Source organism: Anomaloglossus baeobatrachus, chromosome 7, assembly GCF_048569485.1.
Source record: "Anomaloglossus baeobatrachus isolate aAnoBae1 chromosome 7, aAnoBae1.hap1, whole genome shotgun sequence".
NCBI lineage: Eukaryota > Metazoa > Chordata > Amphibia > Anura > Aromobatidae > Anomaloglossus > Anomaloglossus baeobatrachus.
This window is the reverse complement of record NC_134359.1, coordinates 248,501,224-248,523,260: the sequence shown is the minus strand read 5'-3', so window position 1 is coordinate 248,523,260 and position 22,037 is coordinate 248,501,224. Positions and strand designations below refer to the sequence as shown.

The 22,037-nt window shown below is 47.1% G+C and overlaps 1 protein-coding gene across 1 annotated transcript in view; it reads left to right on the top strand.

Annotated features, from left to right (window-relative positions):
- LOC142246683 (uncharacterized) overlaps positions 1-22,037 on the top strand; it is a 232,881-nt gene that overhangs the window by 111,400 nt on the left and 99,444 nt on the right. Inside the window, exon 9 of the mRNA XM_075319749.1 lies at positions 354-390. Coding sequence (XP_075175864.1) covers positions 354-390 — 37 coding nt within the window. The remainder of the gene's footprint in view (positions 1-353; positions 391-22,037) is intronic.

Genomic DNA, 22,037 nt, shown 5'->3' with positions numbered 1-22,037 from the left:
GGAAGGAGCACCATTTGAATTTTGGAAAAGTTGAAATAAATTGCGGGCACCATGTCAGATTTGCAAGGCCCCTAGGGTACCTATACAGCAGAAAAAACCCCTAAAAGTGACACCATTTTGGAAGATAGACCCCTGAAGGATTTTATTCAGGGGTATAGTGAGCATTTTGCATCCACAGGTACTTCACAAAAATTTTTCTGTAGCACAAAATTTCTCACTTAGGCTTTGTGTCCACGATCCAGCTATACTGTGTCTAGTAGACAGTGCCAGCCAGCCCTCCTGCGGAGATGTGAGTGTTGTCCACAGTAGAACACAGCTGCCCGTGCCCATGATCAGGAATCAGGCTGCTGCAGACTTCAGCTCTATTCTCTCCTTGGAGAACACTCTAATGTTCACAGCATAAATTAATATGTTGATTCTCCACAGGTCAGTTTATGTTGCAGAGAAAAGAAGCTTAGTGGGCATGGGATTTCCAAAAATCCTTTCAATGCGCGTGTACTGCACAGTGCAGAGTTTTGAACGCAGTGAAAATAATCTGTGTCCAAACCGCTGCAAATTCTGATCATGGGCACAGCATAACAAGCTAGGATGGATGGATGTAAAAACATATATAATGTCCTACCCCCTGCAATTTCTAAGCTGGCACCCTTTAGTGACTTTCATGTGGCACTAAAGGGTGCTTAGCCTTGTATTTAGCCAAAAAATAAATAATTAAAATAAATGACGTGGGGTCCCCCCATTTTTGATAGCCAGCTAGGGTAAAGCAGACGGCTGCAGCCTGCAGACCACAGCTGACATCTTCACCTTGGCTGGTAATCCAAAATGGAGGGCACCCCAAGCTGTGTTTTTTTTTATATATATAATTATTTATAAATAATTAAAAAAAAAGTGGGGTCCCCCCAAATTGGATTACCAGCCAAGGTGTAGCTGACAGTTGGGGGCTGTTATTCTCAGGGTGGGAAGAGCCCTTCCCAGTCTAAAAATAGCAGGCTACAGCCGCTCCAGAAGTGGCGAATCTATCAGATGTGCCAACCCTGGCACTTCACCCCAGCTCATCCCAGTACCCTGGTGTGGTAGAAAATGAGGTAATAAATGGGGTTGACACCAGCTGTAATATCACCTGGCATCAAGCTCAACAGTTAGTAATGTCACGGCATCTATAAGATACCCGACATAACTGTCCGTATTGAAAAAAAAAGACAAAAATAAATTTAATTGAAAAAAATGCTCCTTAACACATTCCCTCATTCACCAATTTAATGAAAAGAAAAAAAAAGAATCCAGTCCGCATTAATCCATTTTGGAGGTCCCACGACGACTCTTGACCTTCCAGAATATGGTAGTGGTAAAGGCAGTGGTATGCAGCATAGTGGTGGATACCACTGCCTTTACCACTACCCTGACAGTCTTAATAACAAGTTGTTTGATGAAGGCCACCCGGCCGAAACGTCACATGTTGCTTTAAGACTTATGGAATAAATTCTTCGTTTGTATCACCATTTGAGAGAACCGGATGATACCATCTTGAGTAGATGATTTTTCTCGATTTACCAGTAGTTCTGTTCTAGGAACATTTTTGACCTCATGGTAGGCTCTTTTGAGGACTTCCTTGGGGTAACCTCTCTCTCTGAATCTGTCACGAAGCTCTCTCGCTTGGCTCTCAAAAACCCGGTTGTCCGTACAGTTCCTCTGTATCCGGAGGAACTGTCCTTTTGGAATCCCCTTCCTCAGGTGGAAAGGATGGCTGCTTTTCCACCTGAGGAGAGTGTTTGTAGCTGTAGACTTATAGAAGGTCGATGAAGAAAAAACAAAAAAGCCAGCACTAAATGTGCACTACAGCACTAAAAATTCCAACTGTACTCATTATAAATTTGAGATTTTTGGCAAAAAATTGCAATTTCTTGAGTTACCTCACCACGTCACGGCAAATCTCTTTGGGGCAGTCCTACGCTAAAATATTTTTATAATATATGCCAGACGGCCTCACATATGAAATAGTAGAACTGCTCTTAGCAGCACTCACCTGGTCTATTTCAATCCCGTACCCATGACTGAATCATGGCTGTGGGCGGGACAGGTCCAAGCAAATGCTGCATGAAGTAAATAGCCTGTGGACAGGGCCTGATGACTGAATGTGAACAGTCACCAACCGCCAAAATCTAGACAGGTGGAATACATCCCAAATTGGGGTGCATGCAGGACTGGTGAGACTTCTTCTCCCCCTTTGCTTAGTACTGGTAGGCCTGGTATCGGGGATTCGTTTAGGGATGTAATTTGTAGTATACACAGATTATTTACACAGGGAGGGTAAATCTGCAGCTATCAGTGCCCATCCCATTAAGGCTACTTTCACACTTGCGTTGAAAGGCATCCCTCACAATGCATTCTGTGACGCATGTGATGGATGCATTGTAAATAGTGTCATAATAAAGGTAACGGATTCCTGTGAAATAACGTGCTGCGTTCTTTGAGAGAGAGAGAGAGAGAAGAGCCCCCATCATAACTGCACACACTCCAGCACTATCGCACCCATCGTCACCGTTCACACGCAGGCACTACCGCTGCAATCATCACCGCACACATCGGCACTAACGCTCCCATCATCACTGCACACACCCATGCACTACCACACTCATCATCACCGCTCACACGCAGGCACTACCGCACTTGTCATCACCGCACACATCGGCACTACCGCTCCCATCATTACACTGGCACTACCCACCCATCACCGCACACACGCTGGCAGTACCTCAGTGACGTGCCCGCTGACAGCACGATTCACTTCAGTTGCTCTGTGGAGCTGACAGGAGCGGCGGTGTTCTACTGCCGCTCCTGTCAGCTTCATGTAGCAGAGCTGAAAGCGTCGTGGGACCTCTGTGGATTTCGTTGGACCTGGAGGGTATTTGGGGGTTTAATAAAGTGGTGAAAGAGGGTTTTTTGTCTTTTATTCCAAATAAAGTACTTTTAGGGGTGGATGTGTTTATTTTCTTTAACTTACAGGTTAATCATGGAAGGTATCTCAGGGAGATGCCTGCCATGATTAACCTAGGACTTAGTGGCAGCTAATGGCTGCTGCCATTAACTCCTTATTACCTCGATTGACACCGCACCAGGGCAATTCGGGATGAGCCCGGTAGAGTCCCGGGACTGTCGCATCTAATGGATGTGGAAATTCCGGGCGGCTGCTGGCTGATATTTTTAGGCTGGGGGGCTCCCCATAATGTGGAGCACCCCATCCTGAGAATACCAGCCTTCAGCCGTGTGGCTTTATCTTGGCTGGTATCAAAATTGAGGGGGACCGCACGTGTTTTTTTTTAAATTACTTATTTATTTATTGTACTGCATGATATAGACCCGCCCACCAGCGGCTGTGATTAGTTGCAGTGAGACAGCTGTCACTCACCGTGGGGGCATGTCTGACTGCAACCAATCATAGGTGCCGGTGGGCGGGGGAAGCAGTGAATACTAGATGGAATAATGAGCGGCCGGCATTTTCAAAAGAGGGGAAGCCGCCAGTGCAGTGTGACATCTGTGCAGCGCCGCGACGGTGATCAGTGAGTATGAGAGAGGGAGAGACAGACCGACAGAGAGAAAGAGAGACCGACATTGACAGAGAAAGAGAGATAGAGAGAGACTGAGAGAGACCGATCGACCGACAGAGAGAGATCGACCGTCAGAGAGAGAGACCGACCGACAGAAAGAGATCGACCGTCAGAGAGAGAGACCGACCGACAGAGAGAGAGACCAAGAGTGCTTTTAAATGATTTAGAACGTTCTGCTGGACATGCTGAGCATGCTCAGTAGAAAGTGATGGAATCCTGCACTGGAATCCGTTGCCGAACACATGGTGACGGAATCCAGCACCATAGACATTCATTATGCCTCTTAACGGATCCCGACGGAATCCTGCGGAGTGCGTTTTTTTACAGCAACAAAAAACGCTACATTCAACGTTCTTTCTGCCCGACGGGCACTGACGGTCGCCGTCAAAACAACTGATGTGCTGCGGGGCGGATGCAACGCAAGACCATCCGTTGCAATCCGCCCTTAATAGAAGCCTATGAGGAATAAACGGATTCCTGCAACGGTTCCCGTAATTCCTCAAGGCGGCGGATTGCAACGGATGCCGTTCAACGCAAGTGTGAAAGTACCCTAACTCAGAGGTACAGTGTCATAATGGTATTCCTCAAACCTGTTTTAAGGAGGCCATTATGTGTCAACCTTCCCAGTTGGGTTTTCATTTATAAGCCAGTATTAAAGAAAAAATATGGAATAAGGCAGGGGTGGGGAACCTTTTTTCTGTTGGGGGCCATTTGGAAATTTCTACCAACCTTCGGGGGCCGCACAAAATTATCAATGTTTAAATGACCCTGCTATATTGGGTGAAACAATTAATTAACTGGGGGCATGGGGCTGGGGGCACAGGCACCTCACGCGGGGCTGGGGGCACAGGCACCTCACGCGGGGCTGGGGGCACAGGCACCTCACGCGGGGCTGGGGGCACAGGCACCTCACGGAGGTTGCGCTGCACATAGGACTGGGGGCTGGGCTGCACACAGGACTGGGGGCTGGGCTGCACACAGGACTGGGTGATGGGCAGCACACAGAACTGGGTGATGGGCAGCACACAGGACTGGGTGATTGGCAGCACACAGGACTGGGTGATGGGCAGCACATAGGACTGGGTGATGGGCAGCACATAGGACTGGGTGATGGGCAGCACATAGGACTGGGTGATGGGCAGCACATAGGACTTGGTGATGGGCAGCACATAGGACTGGGAGAGGGGCTGCACACAGGACTGGGTGATGGGCAGCACATAGGACTGGGGGGGCTGCACACAGGATTGTGTGGGGGGTGCACACAGGACATTGGGGGGCTGCACACAGGACTGGGGGAGGGGTGCACACAGGACTGGGTGATGGGCTGCACATAGGACTGGGGTGGCTGCACACAGGATTGTGTGGGGGGTGCACATAGGACTGGGGTGGCTGCACACAGGATTGTGTGGGGGGTGCACATAGGACTGGGGTGGCTGCACACAGTATTGTGTGGGGGGTGCACATAGGACTGGGGGGGCTGCACACAGGATTGTGTGGGGGTTGCACATAGGACTGGGGGGGCTGCACACAGGATTGTGTGGGGGGTGCACATAGGACTGGGGGGGCTGCACACAGGATTGTGTGGGGGGTGCACATAGGACTGGGGGGGCTGCACACAGGATTGTGTGGGGGGTGCACATAGGACTGGGGGGGCTGCACACAGGATTGTGTGGGGGGTGCACACAGGACATTGGGGGGCTGCACACAGGACTGGGGGAGGGGTGCACACAGGACTGGGGGAGGGGTGCACACAGGACTGGGGGGACTGCACACAGGATTGTGTGGGGGGTGCACATAGGACTGGGGGGCTGCACACAGGATTGTGTGGGGGGTGCACACAGGACTGGGGGGGCTGCACACAGGATTGTGTGGGGGTTGCACATAGGACTGGGGGGGCGGCACACAGGATTGTGTGGGGGGTGCACATAGGACTGGGGGGGCTGCACACAGGATTGTGTGGGGGGTGCACATAGGACTGGGGGGGCTGCACACAGGATTGTGTGGGGGGTGCACATAGGACTGGGGGGCTGCACACAGGACATTGGGGGGCTGCACACAGGACTGGGGGAGGGGTGCACACAGGACTGGGGGGGCTGCACACAGGATTGTGTGGGGGGTGCACATAGGACTGGGGGGGCTGCACACAGGATTGTGTGGGGGGTGCACACAGGACATTGGGGGGCTGCACACAGGACTGGGGGAGGGGTGCACACAGGACTGGGGGAGGGGTGCACACAGGACAGGGGGAGGGGTGCACACAGGACATTGGGGGGCTGCACAAAGGACTGGGGGAGGGGTGCACACAGGACATTGGGGGGCACACTGCGCTGAGAGTTTCATGCAACTCTGGGGGAGAGGGTTTACAGAACTGGGGTTTAGGCACAAAGCATTGGGCAGGGCACATAGCAGCAGAGGGTCGGCGCTGGACTCACAGCAGCATTGCATTCACATCACCGGAGTGCCGGAGCCGGACACACTGCATCAGAAGGAGAAGGCGGGCACTGATCTCCGGAGGGCAGGGGGCGTGCACACAACAATGGAAGCTGTGAGTCTGCTGTGGACCCGCCCACAAAGTAAGCACTGGCCGACGGGTGAACACATTGCAGCACAAACAGCAATGTGTGGATTTAAAGGGCCGGCGGCACCAAGACCGCGGTGACAGCACGAGCACTGCCTCCCCCGGGAATCTGCCTGGGGGCCACATAAAAGGTCATGGCGGTCCGCATGCGGCCCGCGGGCCGGAGGTTCCCCACCCCTGGAATAAGGAATATGTTGATATTTTTGCATTGTTACCTATGAGTAATGAGCATTATAACACTGACTCTGAGGCCAAGGGTGAAAATGACAGGGATAAGAAGAAGGTAGTTATGTCTTTTTACAATTGGCTTCAGGCCTTTGCGATATATGCGTTCGTATTGGGTGAAAAAGATCCCGGTATTTGCAGTGGGCTTTTCCAACACATAGATTCCATATTGGAAGCCTACCGCAACTTTGATGGGGTAGCCTGGCTATCTTATGGTGAATCATTTCATCAGAAGATAACAGTGCACCCGAATATGAAATGGGGTAACAAGGACGTTGGTCTATGGCTGAACCTCATGTTGCCTCAAAGATCTGATTTGGCAAGACAAACTGCTTCTCAGCAGGTTAAAAAAGGCTTTTGTTTTGCCTTTAATGAGTATGCATGTAAATGGCTAGCCAATTGCAGATTCAGACATGAATATTCTGGATGTGGTGGTGCTCATCCTCTTTTTAAATGTTTTAAGAGGAACTTACAGGTCAGCCAGCAGACCAACAACAATTCCCGGGAGTGTTTTCTTAAAAGCACAGACTCCGGTGAATTGGGAAAGAATGGTCCCATGGTTATGATCAGGGGTAGGATTCAAATTTTTAACAACAGGTTCTCTGTAAACCCCGCCTATTTGAAAACCACACCCATTCTGTAACCACACCCATTTTGTTAGCCACACACATTTTCACGCACTTTCCCCAACCAAAAATACAAGTAATTTAAAGTATAATCTCTTTCCCCTTCTTCCCCTCCTGTACCGTCACTCTCCTGTCCAGCACCAGATGTTTCAGTCACTGTCACTCTTATTGTGCTAAAGGGTTTTTCTACAATTTTTGAAAAATTATTACTAAAGGAGCCCTGCTAAAATTGGAACGGATGACCTTCCCCTACAGATCCCATCCCATGTGGTCTCTCCCCCCTTGCAGATCCCATCCCATTATGGCCTCTTTCCCCCTGCAGATCCCATCCCATTATGGCTCCTTTCCCCTGCAGATCCCATCCCATTATGGCCCCTTTCCCCCTGCAGATTCCATCCCATTATGGCTCCTTTCCCCTGCAGATCCCATCCCATTATGGCCCCTTTCCCCCTGCAGATCCCATCCCATTATGGCTCCTTTCCCCTGCAGATCCCATCCCATTATGGCCCCTTTCCCCCTGCAGATACCATCCCATTATGGCTCCTTTCCCCTGCAGATCCCATCCCATTATGGCCCCTTTCCCCCTGCAGATCCCATCCCATTATGGCTCCTTTTCCATGCAGATCCCATCCCATTATGGCCCCTTTCCCCCTGCAGATCCCATCCCATTATGGCCCCTTTCCCCCTGCAGATCCCATCCCATTATGGCCCCTTTCCCCTGCAGATCACATCCCATTATGGCCCCTTTCCCCCTGCAAGTACCATCCTATTGTGGCCTCTTTCCCCCTGCAGATACCATCCTATTGTGGCCTCTTTCCCCCTGCAGATACCATCCCATTATGGCCTCCTCTGCCCATATAGCCACATATAGTAACCGTTCCCATCTTATGCGGCCCCTCTCCCTGCAGCTTCGGCTCACTGAGCGGCCTGATCCAAGCAGCACCGGCCTCTCCTGTGTCTCCCGTCCTCCTCCGCGGCACTCTGCACTCTGACAGACGGCAGGAGGAGGAGCTCCTGTCTGCAGCGTCATCACGTCGCTGCACGCTGTATCAGGGAGCCGACAGGCGCACTGAACCCAGGAAGTGCGGCGTGGAGGTACGGGATTCATTTGTGCTAGTGTCTTAAAGAGACACTAACACAAATGAATACAGGGAACCGGATCGCCAGAGCTGTTTCTTGCCGGTTCTGGGAACCGGCTGCTATTTTAACAACCGGTTCTCCAGAACCGGACAGAACCGGCTGAATCCCACCCCTGGTTATGATACCCTGACAAGGAGAAGGCCAGCATAGTGCTTAATGGTTTTAAAGCGGGTTTTCCTGTTCCAGGTTTTAAAGGGACAGGTTGCCTTTATGTTTCTAATCTTTCTTCTGTTAGGTCACATGAACAGGTTCTTTTGGAGCATATTAATAAGGAGGTACATCTTGGTAGGTTAGCGGGTCCTTTTCCCAAGCCCCTGTTTCCGAATTTTCAGATTTCTCCGCTATGAAGTGTTCCGAAAAAAGAGGCTGGATCCTTTAGGGTGTTTCATCACTTATCTTACCTTAAAAGCAAGTCTCTCAATGATGATGTTGACAAAAATGTCGCTTCAGTACACTATGCTACATTTGACATGCCTGTTGATCTTTTGAGAACATTTGGCCGAGGAGCCTTTTTAGCCAAGTCAGACATAAAGTCTGCGTTTAGGTTATTATCAGTGTGTGCACCCCACGGGTTTTAATTCGTTAGGTTTTTGTTTTAATAATGAGTTTTATTTTGATAGGTGCCTCCCCATGGGTTTTTCTTTATCTTGTTTTTATTTTGAATATTTTTCTTCCTTTTTACATTGGGTAGTGCTGGAGTCTACGGGTGGAATCTTGTACTTTCTGGATGACTTTTTGCTTATTGGTTTTGGGGGTTCTGATCTTTGTTTGGTTTTGTTACAGAAATGTTTGTTTTTTATGGAGTATTTTGGTGTTCCTATAGCCGAGGACAAGACAGTGTATCCTTGTCACAAAATGGAATTTTTGGGCATTACTATGGATACCCTTGCTATGGAATGTAGTTTACCAGACAATAAATTACACAAACTGCACAGTTTAATTCATTCCATGGTTCAGAAGGAGAAGGTCACCCTTCGGGAGATGCAGTGTCTGCTGGGCTCTTTGAATTTTGCGCTAAGGATTATTCCTATGGGTCTAGTATTTTGTAGGCGCTTGTATGACAGCACTATTGGGTTGACTAATGATAACTCTCATATTAGGGTATTCTCTGATATGGGGGCAGATTTGTTTGTCTGGTGGAGATTTTTGATTGATTTTAATGGTATTAGTTGTTTTCAGGAGGTTTTTTGTTCATCTGATGAATTGCTGTTAGAAGTACATATAATATAATAATATTTATTAATTTATATGGCGCTATTAATTTCACAGCGCTTTACATACAATGGCAATGTACCGCCCTGAGAGGGGCCCGGCCGCTCTCCGCTGCTCAGGCCGAGCCGCTCGAGGTCTGGGCTCGGGTTGTCGGTGGCACGAGCGCCTGCGGACTGGGGGTCACGTCGCTCTGTTAAAGGGGGAGGCAATGGGGTGGTGGTGGTGTGGAATGAGGCGCGCAGCCTGGTGGGCCGGGTTGTCGTCCTACGGGTCGTGACGCCACCCACGGGTCGTGGTGACGGGATGCACCACAGCTGCGGCTGGAATGAAGGTGGGTTCATCCAAAATCGGTGTTGCTGCCGCAGCCTAGATGTTAGCCCCTCCGTGGGTAGAGGCAGTGTGTCCTGGGGCCCGGTGGGGGAGGACTGCTGGCGATGGGGTTGTTGTCGGGGTGCAGGGAGCTGTGCTGCGGTGCAGTGTCGTGCCCGGATGGCACTGCTGAACTCACGATTAATTCACACTCAGAGTCACTGGTAAACCAAAGTTCGGGTATGGTTGGGTCCCGCAGCCGGCTGCTTGTGTCCCCCTGTGAGGTTGATGGTGGCCCCTTTCCCTTGCACCTCTGGTTGTGGTTTTCGGCTCCCCTGCCTGGACAGTTGTAGCCCGCTCCCCGGCGTTGAGCTGCCGGAGGAGCCCTCAGTTGCCTGCAGGCGCTGGCCCGTCGGATGTTTGGCCCTTGGCGGTGGCACTCACCCGGTATCGGTGGGCTTTTGCCTTCTTTCGGGACTTTGGGTGTGGATGAACCCGTGAGGTCCAGCCAGCAATCAGTCAATTTACCTAAACTCAGTGGCTTCTAAGCTAGGATGGGGTCTGAGTACCCGGTTTCTGGTGCTCCGGTACACGGTTGACTCCCCGGTTCAGGGCCGGCGGGCTCCAACCATGGCCCGGTCCCTACAGTTCCACCGGTTGCTGTACCGGTACTCCTGCAGGTGGCCACCACCGTCTGCCTGCCTGACGTTACAGGGATCCCAGGCTCCAACCTGGGTCCCCTACAGCTTCTCTCTCACACCTCCTGTCAACTCACTGACTAGAACTTCTCTGCTTGTATTTCCTGCCTCAAGACAGTAGTCTCCTTGGTGGGCGTGCCTTTCTGCCTGACTCCGCCCACCTGGTGTTCCCTACTGGCCCTGAGGGAGGCATCAGGTCTCCCTTTCGGGTGACGGGTGTGTCCTCACAGGGGATGGGGGTGTGTGTGTAATGTGGTTGTTACCTGCAACCCCTGGGGTCTAGGGCGTCACAGCAACACTGTCCCCATTGGGGCTCACAATCTAAAGTCCCTATCAGTATGTTTTTTGGAGTGTGGGAGGAAACCGGAGAACCCGGAGGAAACCCACGCAAACACAGGGAGAACATACAAACTCCTTGCAGATGTTGTCCTTGATGGGAATTGAACCCAGGACCCTAGCGCTACAAGACTGCAGTGCTAACCACTGAGCCACCATGCTACCCATACAGATGTTACCTCTGGCCTTTTGGTTTGTTATGAGGCTAGCTGGTGTACAGAAGCTTGGCCTGCAAGATGGCATCAGCTCGGTTTGAACCCTAAAGGCCGCTTTACACGCAACGACGTATCTAACGATATGTCGTCGGTGTCACGGAATTTGTGATGCACATCAGGCATCGTTAGCGACGTTGTTGCGTGTGATACCTATGAACGACTGGTAACGATCAAAAATACTCACCTAATCATTGATCGTTGACACGTCGTTCATTTCCCAAATGTTGTTGCTTGTGCTGGACGCAGGTTGTTCGTCGTTCCTGAGGCAGCACACATCGCTACGTGTGACACCCCGGGAACGACGAGCAACAGCATTCCTGCGTCCTCCGGCAACAAGGTGGGCGTGTCATTAACCCGGCTGGTCTCCGCACCTCCGCTTCTATTGGTGGCCCGCTGTGTGACATCGCTGTAACGGCACACAAACCTCCCCCTTAAAAAAGAGGTTGTTTGCCGCCCACAGCGGCGTCGCTAGGAAGGTAAGTACGTTTCACCCGTCCTAGCGATATTGTTCGCCACGGTCAGCGATTTGCCCGTGATGCACAAACGACGGGGGCGGGTGCGATCGCTAGCGATGTCGTTGCATGTAAAGCAGCCTTTAGGAGTTAGTAATTGAGTTATTTGGTATTTTTGTGGTGTTGATTATTTGGGGTAAGTTTTTGGCAAATAGACGCATTGCTGAGCTAGCAAGGGTGTAGTATTTTGTAGTAACACCTTGTCTTCTAGATGTTTCTGGGCAGGGAAGATTTTGAGGCAATTGGTTTTTTTCTGTTTCAAATTTAACATCTGGTTGAAGGGTTCTCTGGTTAATGATTACTCCGATTCTTCTCGCTTATCTTTTTTGCAGCTGCTGGCTACAAGGAGCTCATATTTACGAGAGGGACAAGTGAGATTGCCTTTTCCAGAAAAGCTATGGGAAATTTTGTGGACTTAATTCCGTTTTTCATTAAGAATTCTCTTACTTCCAGTACATGGGCAGCTTATGCTGCCACATGGGAGAGATGGGTTGATTTTTGTTGCTCAAGGGGGTTTAGTTCTTATTCCTGCGATTTTACAGCTGCTTTGGAATATATTCAGTTTAAATTGTCTAAGGGTATAAGTTAAGGCCCCGTTACACCCAACGACGGATCTAACAATATATCGTCGCTGTCACGGATTCTGTGACGCACATCCGGCATCGTTAACGACGTTGTTGCGTGTGACAGCAAGGAACGACTGTTAACGATGGAAAATACTCACCTTATCGTCCATCATTGTCACGTCGTTCCTTTTAAAAAAATCGTTGATTGTAGAGGTCGCAGGTTGTTCGTCGTTTCCGAGGCAGCACACATCGCTACGTGTGACACCTCGGGAATGATGAGCTACAGCTTACCTGCAGCCGCCGGCAATGCGGAAGGAAGGAGGTGGGTGGGATGTTACGTCCCGCTCATCTCCGAACCTCCGCTTCTATTGGGCGGCCGTTTAGTGACGCTGCTGTGACGCCGCATGAACCGCCCCCTTAGAAAGGAGACGGTTCGCCAGCAACAGCGACGTCACTAGGCAGGTAACTACTTATGACGGCTCTGAACAATTTTGTGTGCCACGGGCAGCGATTTGCCCGTGACGCACAAACGACGTGGGCGTGTGCTTTCACCAGCGATATCGCTATCGATATGGCTGCGTGTAACACCCCCTTTACTGCACTTAAGGGTAAGTTCACAGACTTCGATTTTTTGACACTGCGTTTTTGTGCGTTTGTTGCTGCAAATAAACTCACAAACGCACCCGTGGCAAAAAATGCATGCGTTTTGGTGCGTTTTTGCTGCGTTTTTGCTCACTGCATTTTTATACGTTTTTTTATCAGTGAACAATGTCATTAAAGATTGTTGAAAAAAAAGGTCTTATGTCATTTCCTTCTTCAATATGTTCTTCATTCTCCACTAGTGTATGCAGGAGAGCAGACAGCTGCAGAACTACAAGGCTCAGCATGCTACATCCAGAACTGTATTCTGGAGGGAGAGGCAGGGGGAGCAGAACTACAAGGCTCAGCATACTCCATCTAATAGTGTATGCAGGAGAGCAGACAGCAGCTGCAGAACTGCAAGGCTCAGCATCCTCCATCCAGGACTGTATGCAGGAGTTTTTTGCCCCCCAAAAAAATGACGTGGGCTTCGCCATATTTTTGAATGCTAGCCAGGTACAGCAGGCAGGTACGGGCTGCTCCCAACCCCCAGCTGCCTATTTGTACCCGGCTGGGAACCAAAAATATAGGGAAGCCTTTTTTTTTTTAATTATTTCATGAATTTCATGAAATAATTAAAAAAAAAATTATGTGGGCTTCGCCCAATTTTTGAGTTCAGCCAAGTACAACTAGGCAGCTGGGGATTGGAATCCGCAGTGCAGAGTGCCCAAGATTTCTGGGCACCCCCGCTGCGAATTACAGTCCGCAGCCACACCCAAGAAAATGGCACTTTCATAGAAGCGCCAACTTCTGGCGCTGTATCCAACTCTACCAGCTGACCTGATGCCGGGTGGCTCACTGGGTAATGATGGGGTTAGGGCTGGCTGTATATTATCAGCTGGCCCTAAGCCTGAAATTCATGGTGTCACGCCAATATTAGACATGGCCACCATGAATATCTAGTAAGATAAAAAAAACACAACACACAGAAAAATATTTTATTAGAAATAAAACACAACACAATTAGTGGCTCCATCTTTATTGAAATAATGACCCTCCCCCCCTCCGCAGTAATCCTGGGTCAAGGGTACCGCGCCGTCCAATCCGGATCTAATATCCTCTGATCGGTTTGCTGGAAGGCAAAGCAATCAGATGATGTGTCTGGTTCAAGGATGTGAATCACATTACACATCAGCTGATTGTATAAAAGCCGTTTATACAATCAGCTGATGCATCAGTGCAAAAAAAAAAAAAAATTACACACGTCTGTACAGACTCCCTTCCGATCGCTGCAGGAGCTGCCGGTAATCAGTGAAGCGGTCTCCTGACGGCATCAGCTGATAGTTTAAGCCGGCCGGGCGGTAAAAAGCAAGCGTCACCGCGAGACTTACGATCAGCTGATGCATCAGGTGCCGCTTCAGGTGATCACCGCCAGGTCCTGCAGCTATTGGAAGTCTGCACACAGCCGGAGCGGCGGTACTGGGAAGAGATTTTTCCTTTCGGCATGTTGATTTGGAAGGGTTTTTACTCGGATTATACAGAAGCGATGGAGTGCACCTTTCTGACATTGGCATTGATATTTTTAATTTGGGCTTACAAAGTATTATTGAGAAATGGCTGTACGGTGTGTAGGGGGACACTAATGGTGATAAGTGTCCTTGTAGGGTAAAATCGCCCAGTTGTCTGGGTGGATTCTGGTTATTTTATGGACATATTTATATATGGTAATTTTTAAGGTTTTTAATTATTTGTAATGATTATTCAGGTTACTCCTAATAAAACTAGCACGGCCAGTTTTACCAAACAATACTTTTGTATTCAGTGTCATTTTTCATTTGTATGGAGTATGAATGGCTTTTGTGTTATCATGGTTTCCCACAAAGTTCCAAATCATAGTATTGGCCATAAGTATTGGCCATAAAGTATCAGTATCTGGCACGGTTGCCCCACCAGCATCATCATCTAAGTTGGGGGCCAGGGACACTCTTCCATCAAATGCGTTGCTTAGCACTAACCTTGGTGCGTGCGCCACAAGAAACTAAAGTGTCTAATCATCTGGTAAATGGTATCTGTGTATTTCCCAAATGTACCATCAACACCAAACCATAATAAACAGACATAAATCTATACACAGTCATATGCACTGATATACATAGATATACACATTATACATGCACACACAGACACATTAGAGATAGCTCCTGGGCATGTCGCTGTGCAGGCCTTGTTGAGCGATGGCTGTCACTAACAGACATGGCCACACACAGTGCGCAGTGATACTGCTGTATATATCACAGTGGAGGCTAGGGCTCTGGTATATACATCAAAGGAGGGGCTGCGGGCTATGGTATATACATCACAGGGGAGGCAGAGGGCATAGACATCACTAGGGTGCATACACATTACTGAATGGACATATTACTGGGGGGCATACACATTTCTGGAGGGCATAGATGTTACTGGGGTGGGGGGCATACAGCTCTGGGGGTATACACATTAATGAGGTGGGGGATACAGCTCTGGGGGCACATACAGCTCACAACTCTGAGGGCACATACAGCTTTGGGAGGTTCCATGCAGCTTAGGGGTGCACATACAGCTCTGGGGGGCCCAAGCACTGTGCTGGGGGAGAGAGAGGGAGGGAGAGAGAGAGAGGGAGAGAGATACAGAGCCTGTGTATGTGATATGCACACTACAGAACATGTGTAGTGTGTACAGGTGAAGAGCCTGTGTGTGTGATGTACAGGTGAAATTCCCTGTGTGTGAGAGATGGCCAGAGAGTTTGTCCATTTTGAACTATGTCTCTAGGGCACTTTCACATTGCGTTTTCACCTACGTTCACTGGTCCCGTCAGGGCATCCGTCCGAATCCCCCTCCCCCCACACAAAACGTGTTTCGGACGCATATGCTGACGGGGCCATTGACTATAATGGAGCAGATGGAGTTAGCGTGTGCTCTGTCTTGCACCATTTTTGGGCATATACGTTTTCTGCAGGCGGACACCCGAATGTAGTCTACTACTACTGTGATCAGCAGATATAGAAGAGCGATCAGACAGGGGATTGTTATAGTCCCCTAGGGGACTTAGTAAACTAAAAAAAAAGTTAGTAAAAATTAAAAAAAAATTAAAAAAATGAAGGTAGAAATCACTCCCCTTTCGCCCCATTGTATATTAAAGGGTTAAAAAAATATCACACATTTGGTATCGCCGCCCTCAGAAATGCCCAATCTATCAAAATATAAAATCAATTAATCTGATCAGTAAACAGTGTAGCGGCCAAAAAATTCCAAGTTTCAAAATTACGTTTTTTGGTCGTCACAAATTTTGCGCAAAATGCAATAACAGGCGATCAAAATGTAGAATCTGCACAAAAATTGTACCTTTAAAAATGTCAGCTCGAGACGCAAAAATAAGCCATCACCAACCTGAGGCATCACAGCGACACATCAGTTTTACCATATAGTTAACACTGTGAATAAAATATCTCAAACACAATTGTGCAATCGCACTTTATTGCTATTTTTCCTCATTTGTAATTTTTTTTGCCATTTTCCAGTACACTATATGGAAAAACTCATGATTTCATTTAAAAGTACAACTCGTCCCGCAAAAATCGAGCCCTCACATGAGTAGTGTGGGTGATTTATGATCCATCAAAAGTAATCTGACAGGGGGCGGGGCACCTGTCAATCAAAAGGTATCAAACTGTCATGTGACACGCCCCTTATCTATCAAAGTGTATCAAAATGTGTTCTCTTTTATTGATTAGCGATATATTTATTGTTTTTTTATATAAAAAATCTGCTGGTGTAATTCACAATCTATAATATTAGTTAATATTATAGAATGTGAATAATATTATAGTATATAATATTATATTAATATTATGAATTACACTACAACTTACAATTAACAGACACATCAACAGTTGAAGAGAAGATATACAGAATTGCTTATAAAGAATTTCTCAACATTTGTTCTTATACTGTAAGGTCCAAATAACATCTTCTGTAAAAAAGCTCCAGTGCTGACCATACAATACTGTGTCAGTCTGATAACTCCCTTATCCTGCGTGTGCCCACAACTAACAAGAAGTGATAAGCTAGAAATGTCCATACAGATGTGTGGAGAGATTACATGCCACAATTAACAGGGGCAGAAACAGCAATGTGTGCAAAGAGGAATACAGGATAGCATGCACACTATTATAAGTTAATATAATATTACTATAATATCATATTAGAGTTGTATTTAATTCTACTAGTCTAATTCACAATGTATATGTCAGGATTTTGATACAGTAATCTATATCTAATCCTGACATATTGTGCTCTCTTTTATTGCCTAGTGATAAATTTATTGTTTTTTATATCAAAATTCTACTAGTGTAATTCACATTGTATAATATTAGCTAATATAATAATATTATCCTGCTAGTGTAATATTAGCTAATATTATTCACACTATGTATTTGGTTTTGATTGGGCATATTATGTACAGTGCCTACAAGTAGTATTCAACCCCCTGCAGATTTAGCAGGTTTACACATTCGGAATTAACTTGGCATTGTGACATTTGGACTGTAGATCAGCCTGGAAGTGTGAAATGCACTGCAGCAAAAAAGAATGTTATTTCTTTTTTTTTTTTTTAAATTGAGAAAAGTTTATTCAGAGGGTCATTTATTATTCAACCCCTCAAACCACAAGAATTCTGTTTGGTTCCCCTTAAGTATTAAGAAGTATTTCAGGCACAAAGAACAATGAGTTTCACATGTTTGGATTAATTATCTCTTTTTCCAGCCTTTTCTGACTAATTAAGACCCTCCCCAAACTTGTGAACAGCACTCATACATGGTCAACATGGGAAAGACAAAGGAGCATTCCAAGGCCATCAGAGACAAGATCGTGGAGGGTCACAAGGCTGGCAAGGGGTACAAAACCCTTTCCAAGGAGTTGGGCCTACCTGTCTCCACTGTTGGGAGCATCATCCGGAAGTGGAAGGCTTATGGAACTACTGTTAGCCTTCCACGGCCTGGACAGCCTTTGAAAGTTTCCTCCCATGCCGAGGCCAGGCTTGTCCGAAGAGTCAAGGCTAACCCAAGGACAACAAGGAAGGAGCTCCGGGAAGATCTCATGGCAGTGGGGACATTGGTTTCAGTCAATACCATAAGTAACGTACTCCACCGCAATGGTCTCCGTTCCAGACGAACCTGTAAGGTACCTTTACTTTCAAAGCGTCATGTCAAGGCTCATCTACAGTTTGCTCATGATCACTTGGAGGACTCTGAGACAGACTGGTTCAAGGTTCTCTGGTCTGATGAGACCAAGATCGAGATCTTTGGTGCCAACCACACCCGTGACGTTTGGAGACTGGATGGCACTGCATACGACCCCAAGAATACCATCCCTACAGTCAAGCATGGTGGTGGCAGCATCATGCTGTGGGGCTGTTTCTCAGCCAAGGGGCCTGGCCATCTGGTCCGCATCCATGGGAAGATGGATAGCACGGCCTACCTGGAGATTTTGGCCAAGAACCTCCGCTTCTCCATCAAGGATCTTAAGATGGGTCGTCATTTCATCTTCCAACAAGACAACGACCCAAAGCACACAGCCAAGAAAACCAAGGCCTGGCTCAAGAGGGAAAAAATCAAGGTGTTGCAGTGGCCTAGTCAGTCTCCTGACCTTAACCCAATTGAAAACTTGTGGAAGGAGCTCAAGATTAAAGTCCACATGAGACACCCAAAGAACCTAGATAACTTGGAGAAGATCTGCATGGAGGAGTGGGCTAAGATAACTCCAGAGACCTGTGCCGGCCTGATCAGGTCTTATAAAAGACGATTATTAGCTGTAATTGCAAACATGGGTTATTCCACAAAATATTAAACCTAGGGATTGAATAATATTTGACCCACACTTTTATGTTGAAAATTTATTAAAATTTAACTGAGCAACATAACTTGTTGGTTTGTAAGATTTATGCATCTGTTAATAAATCCTGCTCTTGTTTGAAGTTTGCAGGCTCTAACTTATTTGCATCTTATCAAACCTGCTAAATCTGCAGGGGGTTGAATACTATTTGTAGGCACTGTATATGGCCAATTATACTATTACCCATCCTGTGCTATTAATCAGCTTTTATAACTCCCCGAGTATAAAGTTATACTGTTCGTAAAAAAGACAGACACATTCCAAGTTTAAATTCTTTATTGATCAAATGTCATTTGCATTCAGTAAAATGTCAGAGCATTACAATTAAATCTGTATTAAAACAGAACAATATAAAAGTATTACAAGCACTGGCGTAATACACTATTTAATAATATACAAATATATATTACATCTCTTACATAATAATTTAGTGCATTACAATTCAGCATCCGGCTGTTACATTGTGAGCCACATTGATTGTAGTATCGGGAGAGTCCTTTTTTTAGGCATCAAACTTGCTTGTGTGATACCTAATGGAGAATGTAAAGATTGAATTGGATGGCGGGGTGTGGATAGAGGCTGAGGTTTAGATACACCACTAGCTTCATTGATAGGCAATTTTAAACCGTCTAAGGCTATGTGCACACTAGAAAATTTATTTTTCTCAAGAAAATTTCTTGAGAAACTTCTGGGAGTTGAAGATTACCGCACCTGCGGTAAAAAAGCGCACCAAAACCGTGGGAAAAACGCATGCATTTTTGCCGCGATTTTGTCGCGTTTTGCCACGGTCTTTCCGCAGGTTGGTCCCTCCCGTTTTTTATGCTGTAGCTGCAATAAATAATATAGATAATAGATAATCGATAGATAGATAGATAGATAGACAGATAATGGATAGAGGGAAAGATGGATAGATGAATAGATAGATAGATAATAGATGAGAAAGACATATATAATGTCCCACCTCCCTGCATATTCTAAGCTGGCACCCTTTAATGACTTTCATGTGGCACTAAAGGGTGCCAAGCCTTGTATTTAGCCAAAAAATAAATAAATAATTAAAAAAAAGACATGGGATCCCCCCTATCTTTTGTAGCCAGCTAGAGAAAAGTAGACGGTTGCAGCCTGCAGACCACAGCTGGCAGCTTCACCTTGGCTGGTAATCCAAAACAGAGGGCACCCCAAGCTGTTATTTTACATTAAATAAATAATTTAAAACAAAAAATGTGGGTCCCCCCCAAATTGGATCACCAGGCAAGGTAAAGCGGACAGCTATGGTCTGGTATTCTCAGACTAGGGAGGTCCACTGTTATTGGACACTGCCCAGCTTAAAAATAGCAGGCCACAGCCGCCCCAGAAGTGGCGCATCCATTAGAGGTGCCAATCCTGGTGCTTCGCCCCAACTCATCCAGTTGCCCTGGTGCGGTGGCAAACGGGGTAATATATGGGGTTGATGCCAGATGTGTAATGTCAACTGGCATCAGGCCCTGGGGTTAGTGATGTCAAGCGTATATCAGATACCAGACATCACCAACCCAGTCAGTAAGAAATAAAAGATAGACAATAAAAAAAGTTTTATTTGAAAAAACACTCCCCAAAACATTCCCTCTTTCACCAATTTATTGAAAAGAACAATCAATTCCAGGTCCAGCGTAATCCATACCATAGTCACTGTCCCAGTCAATGAAGAACAGAACATTCCCCTTTGGCTGGGAGAGCAATGCAGTGACCTGAGCTAACATCAATAGGTCAGCCCAGGTCACTGCAGGGGATGACGAGCGCTGACTTCAGGAGGTTAGATGAGATCATTACCTGCAGTGACAATCTCCTGCACTGCTGACGTCAGCACTGTCACTGACTTCTATGCCCGCCGCGTTCTCAGCAGTATCGCGAGAGCCCGTGACGTCACCGCTAGTGACAGTCTCGGGCCACCCGCGAGACGGGCATAAAAGGCAGTGACAGTGGTGACGTCAGCAGTGCAGGAGATCGTCACTGCAGGTAATGATCTCATCTAACCTGACAGCAGCGCCCGTCATTCCCGCGACTGCCAGCACTGCAGCATGAGAAGCTGCTGCTACTGCGGGCAGACACTGTGTGTTTTTACTTTGTGTGTGTTTACTCTGCTCCGCTTCCTCTTCCTGTCATAATGACATCACTTCCCTTCAAAACGCAGGGTAGTGATGAACATTACCGCAGGTAAACCGCGGCTATACCGAGGGTATACCGCACATCATTTGCTACCTGCGGTATACCCACGGTATTTCGCAATTACATTACAGTGAATTGCGTGAAATACCGCAGGTACCTGCAGAAAAGAAGTGACATGCACATTTTCTCAAGAAATTTTCTCAAGAAATTCTGCAGAAAGAATTTTCTTGAGAAAAAAACGCAGTGTGCGCACAGCTATTTTTTTCCCATAGGTTTTGCTGGGAAATGTCTGCAGAAAGATTACAAACATTTCTCAAGAAATTTCTGCAGCAAAACCGCGGGTAAAACCGCGGGTAAAAATGCAGTGTGCACACAGGGCCTAAAAGCGCTCTAGTAGTGGCATTACCCACAAAGGTACGGTATATTTAACTCGGCCAACGCCTGAATAAACATATTCCATCCCTGTGGTAAATGCTCCAATTTATTGAAAAAAAACGGATCCAGCAAAACAACGGACGAAACGGTTGCAAAAACCGGATGCACCGGATCCGTTTTTTGACGGATCAGCTATACTGGATCCATAAAAAAAAAGGATTAGGCACATCTGTTTTTGCATATTCTGCGCCGGATCCGTTGAATCAGGTACACGCCGTATTGTCCCTAATGCCAAAAAACTGATGTGTGAACGTAGCCTTAAAAATATGGATCTGGCGGCCGCATCCATTTTTGCCGCATTACAACAGATCCAGCGTCCATAGGCTTCCATTGTAAATCACGCCGTATCGCGCCGGATCCGGCGCAATGCGTTTTTTTTGTCAGAGGCAAAAAACGTTACAAGAGACGTTCCATCCGGCCGCTGCATTAGCCAATTACGATGGATACGGCAAAAGCTAGATGCAACGCAAGACCATCAGGCACAATCCGGCGCTAATACAAATCAATGGGGATAAAACGGATCCGGTGCCGGATCCGTTTTATCTGTTTTTTTTCCGGATTGTGCCTGATGGGAAAAAACTGATGTGTGAAAGTAGCCTTTCAATGACAGTTCTGTTTTCATCAGGGTCTGGATTTGACATTTGCCCAAGATCAGACTCAGGAGTGTTAATGATGTTTAAAGTTGATAGTTCCATCGCATCATGTTTAGCAGGAACCAAGTATCTCTGTAGTACCTCGCTATATTTTTTAATTTTCACGTCGTCAGCTATGTCACAACGCTGTAAAATTTCACTAATTTCATCATCAAGGCGGCGAATGACATTCTGCCATATGTTGCCTGCAATGGGGGGCTTAGTTTGATTAGATCTTGTTTGGGGACTAGATACATTTTCTCTGTATGTTGCATTATTTGCCCGTGAGTAGACTT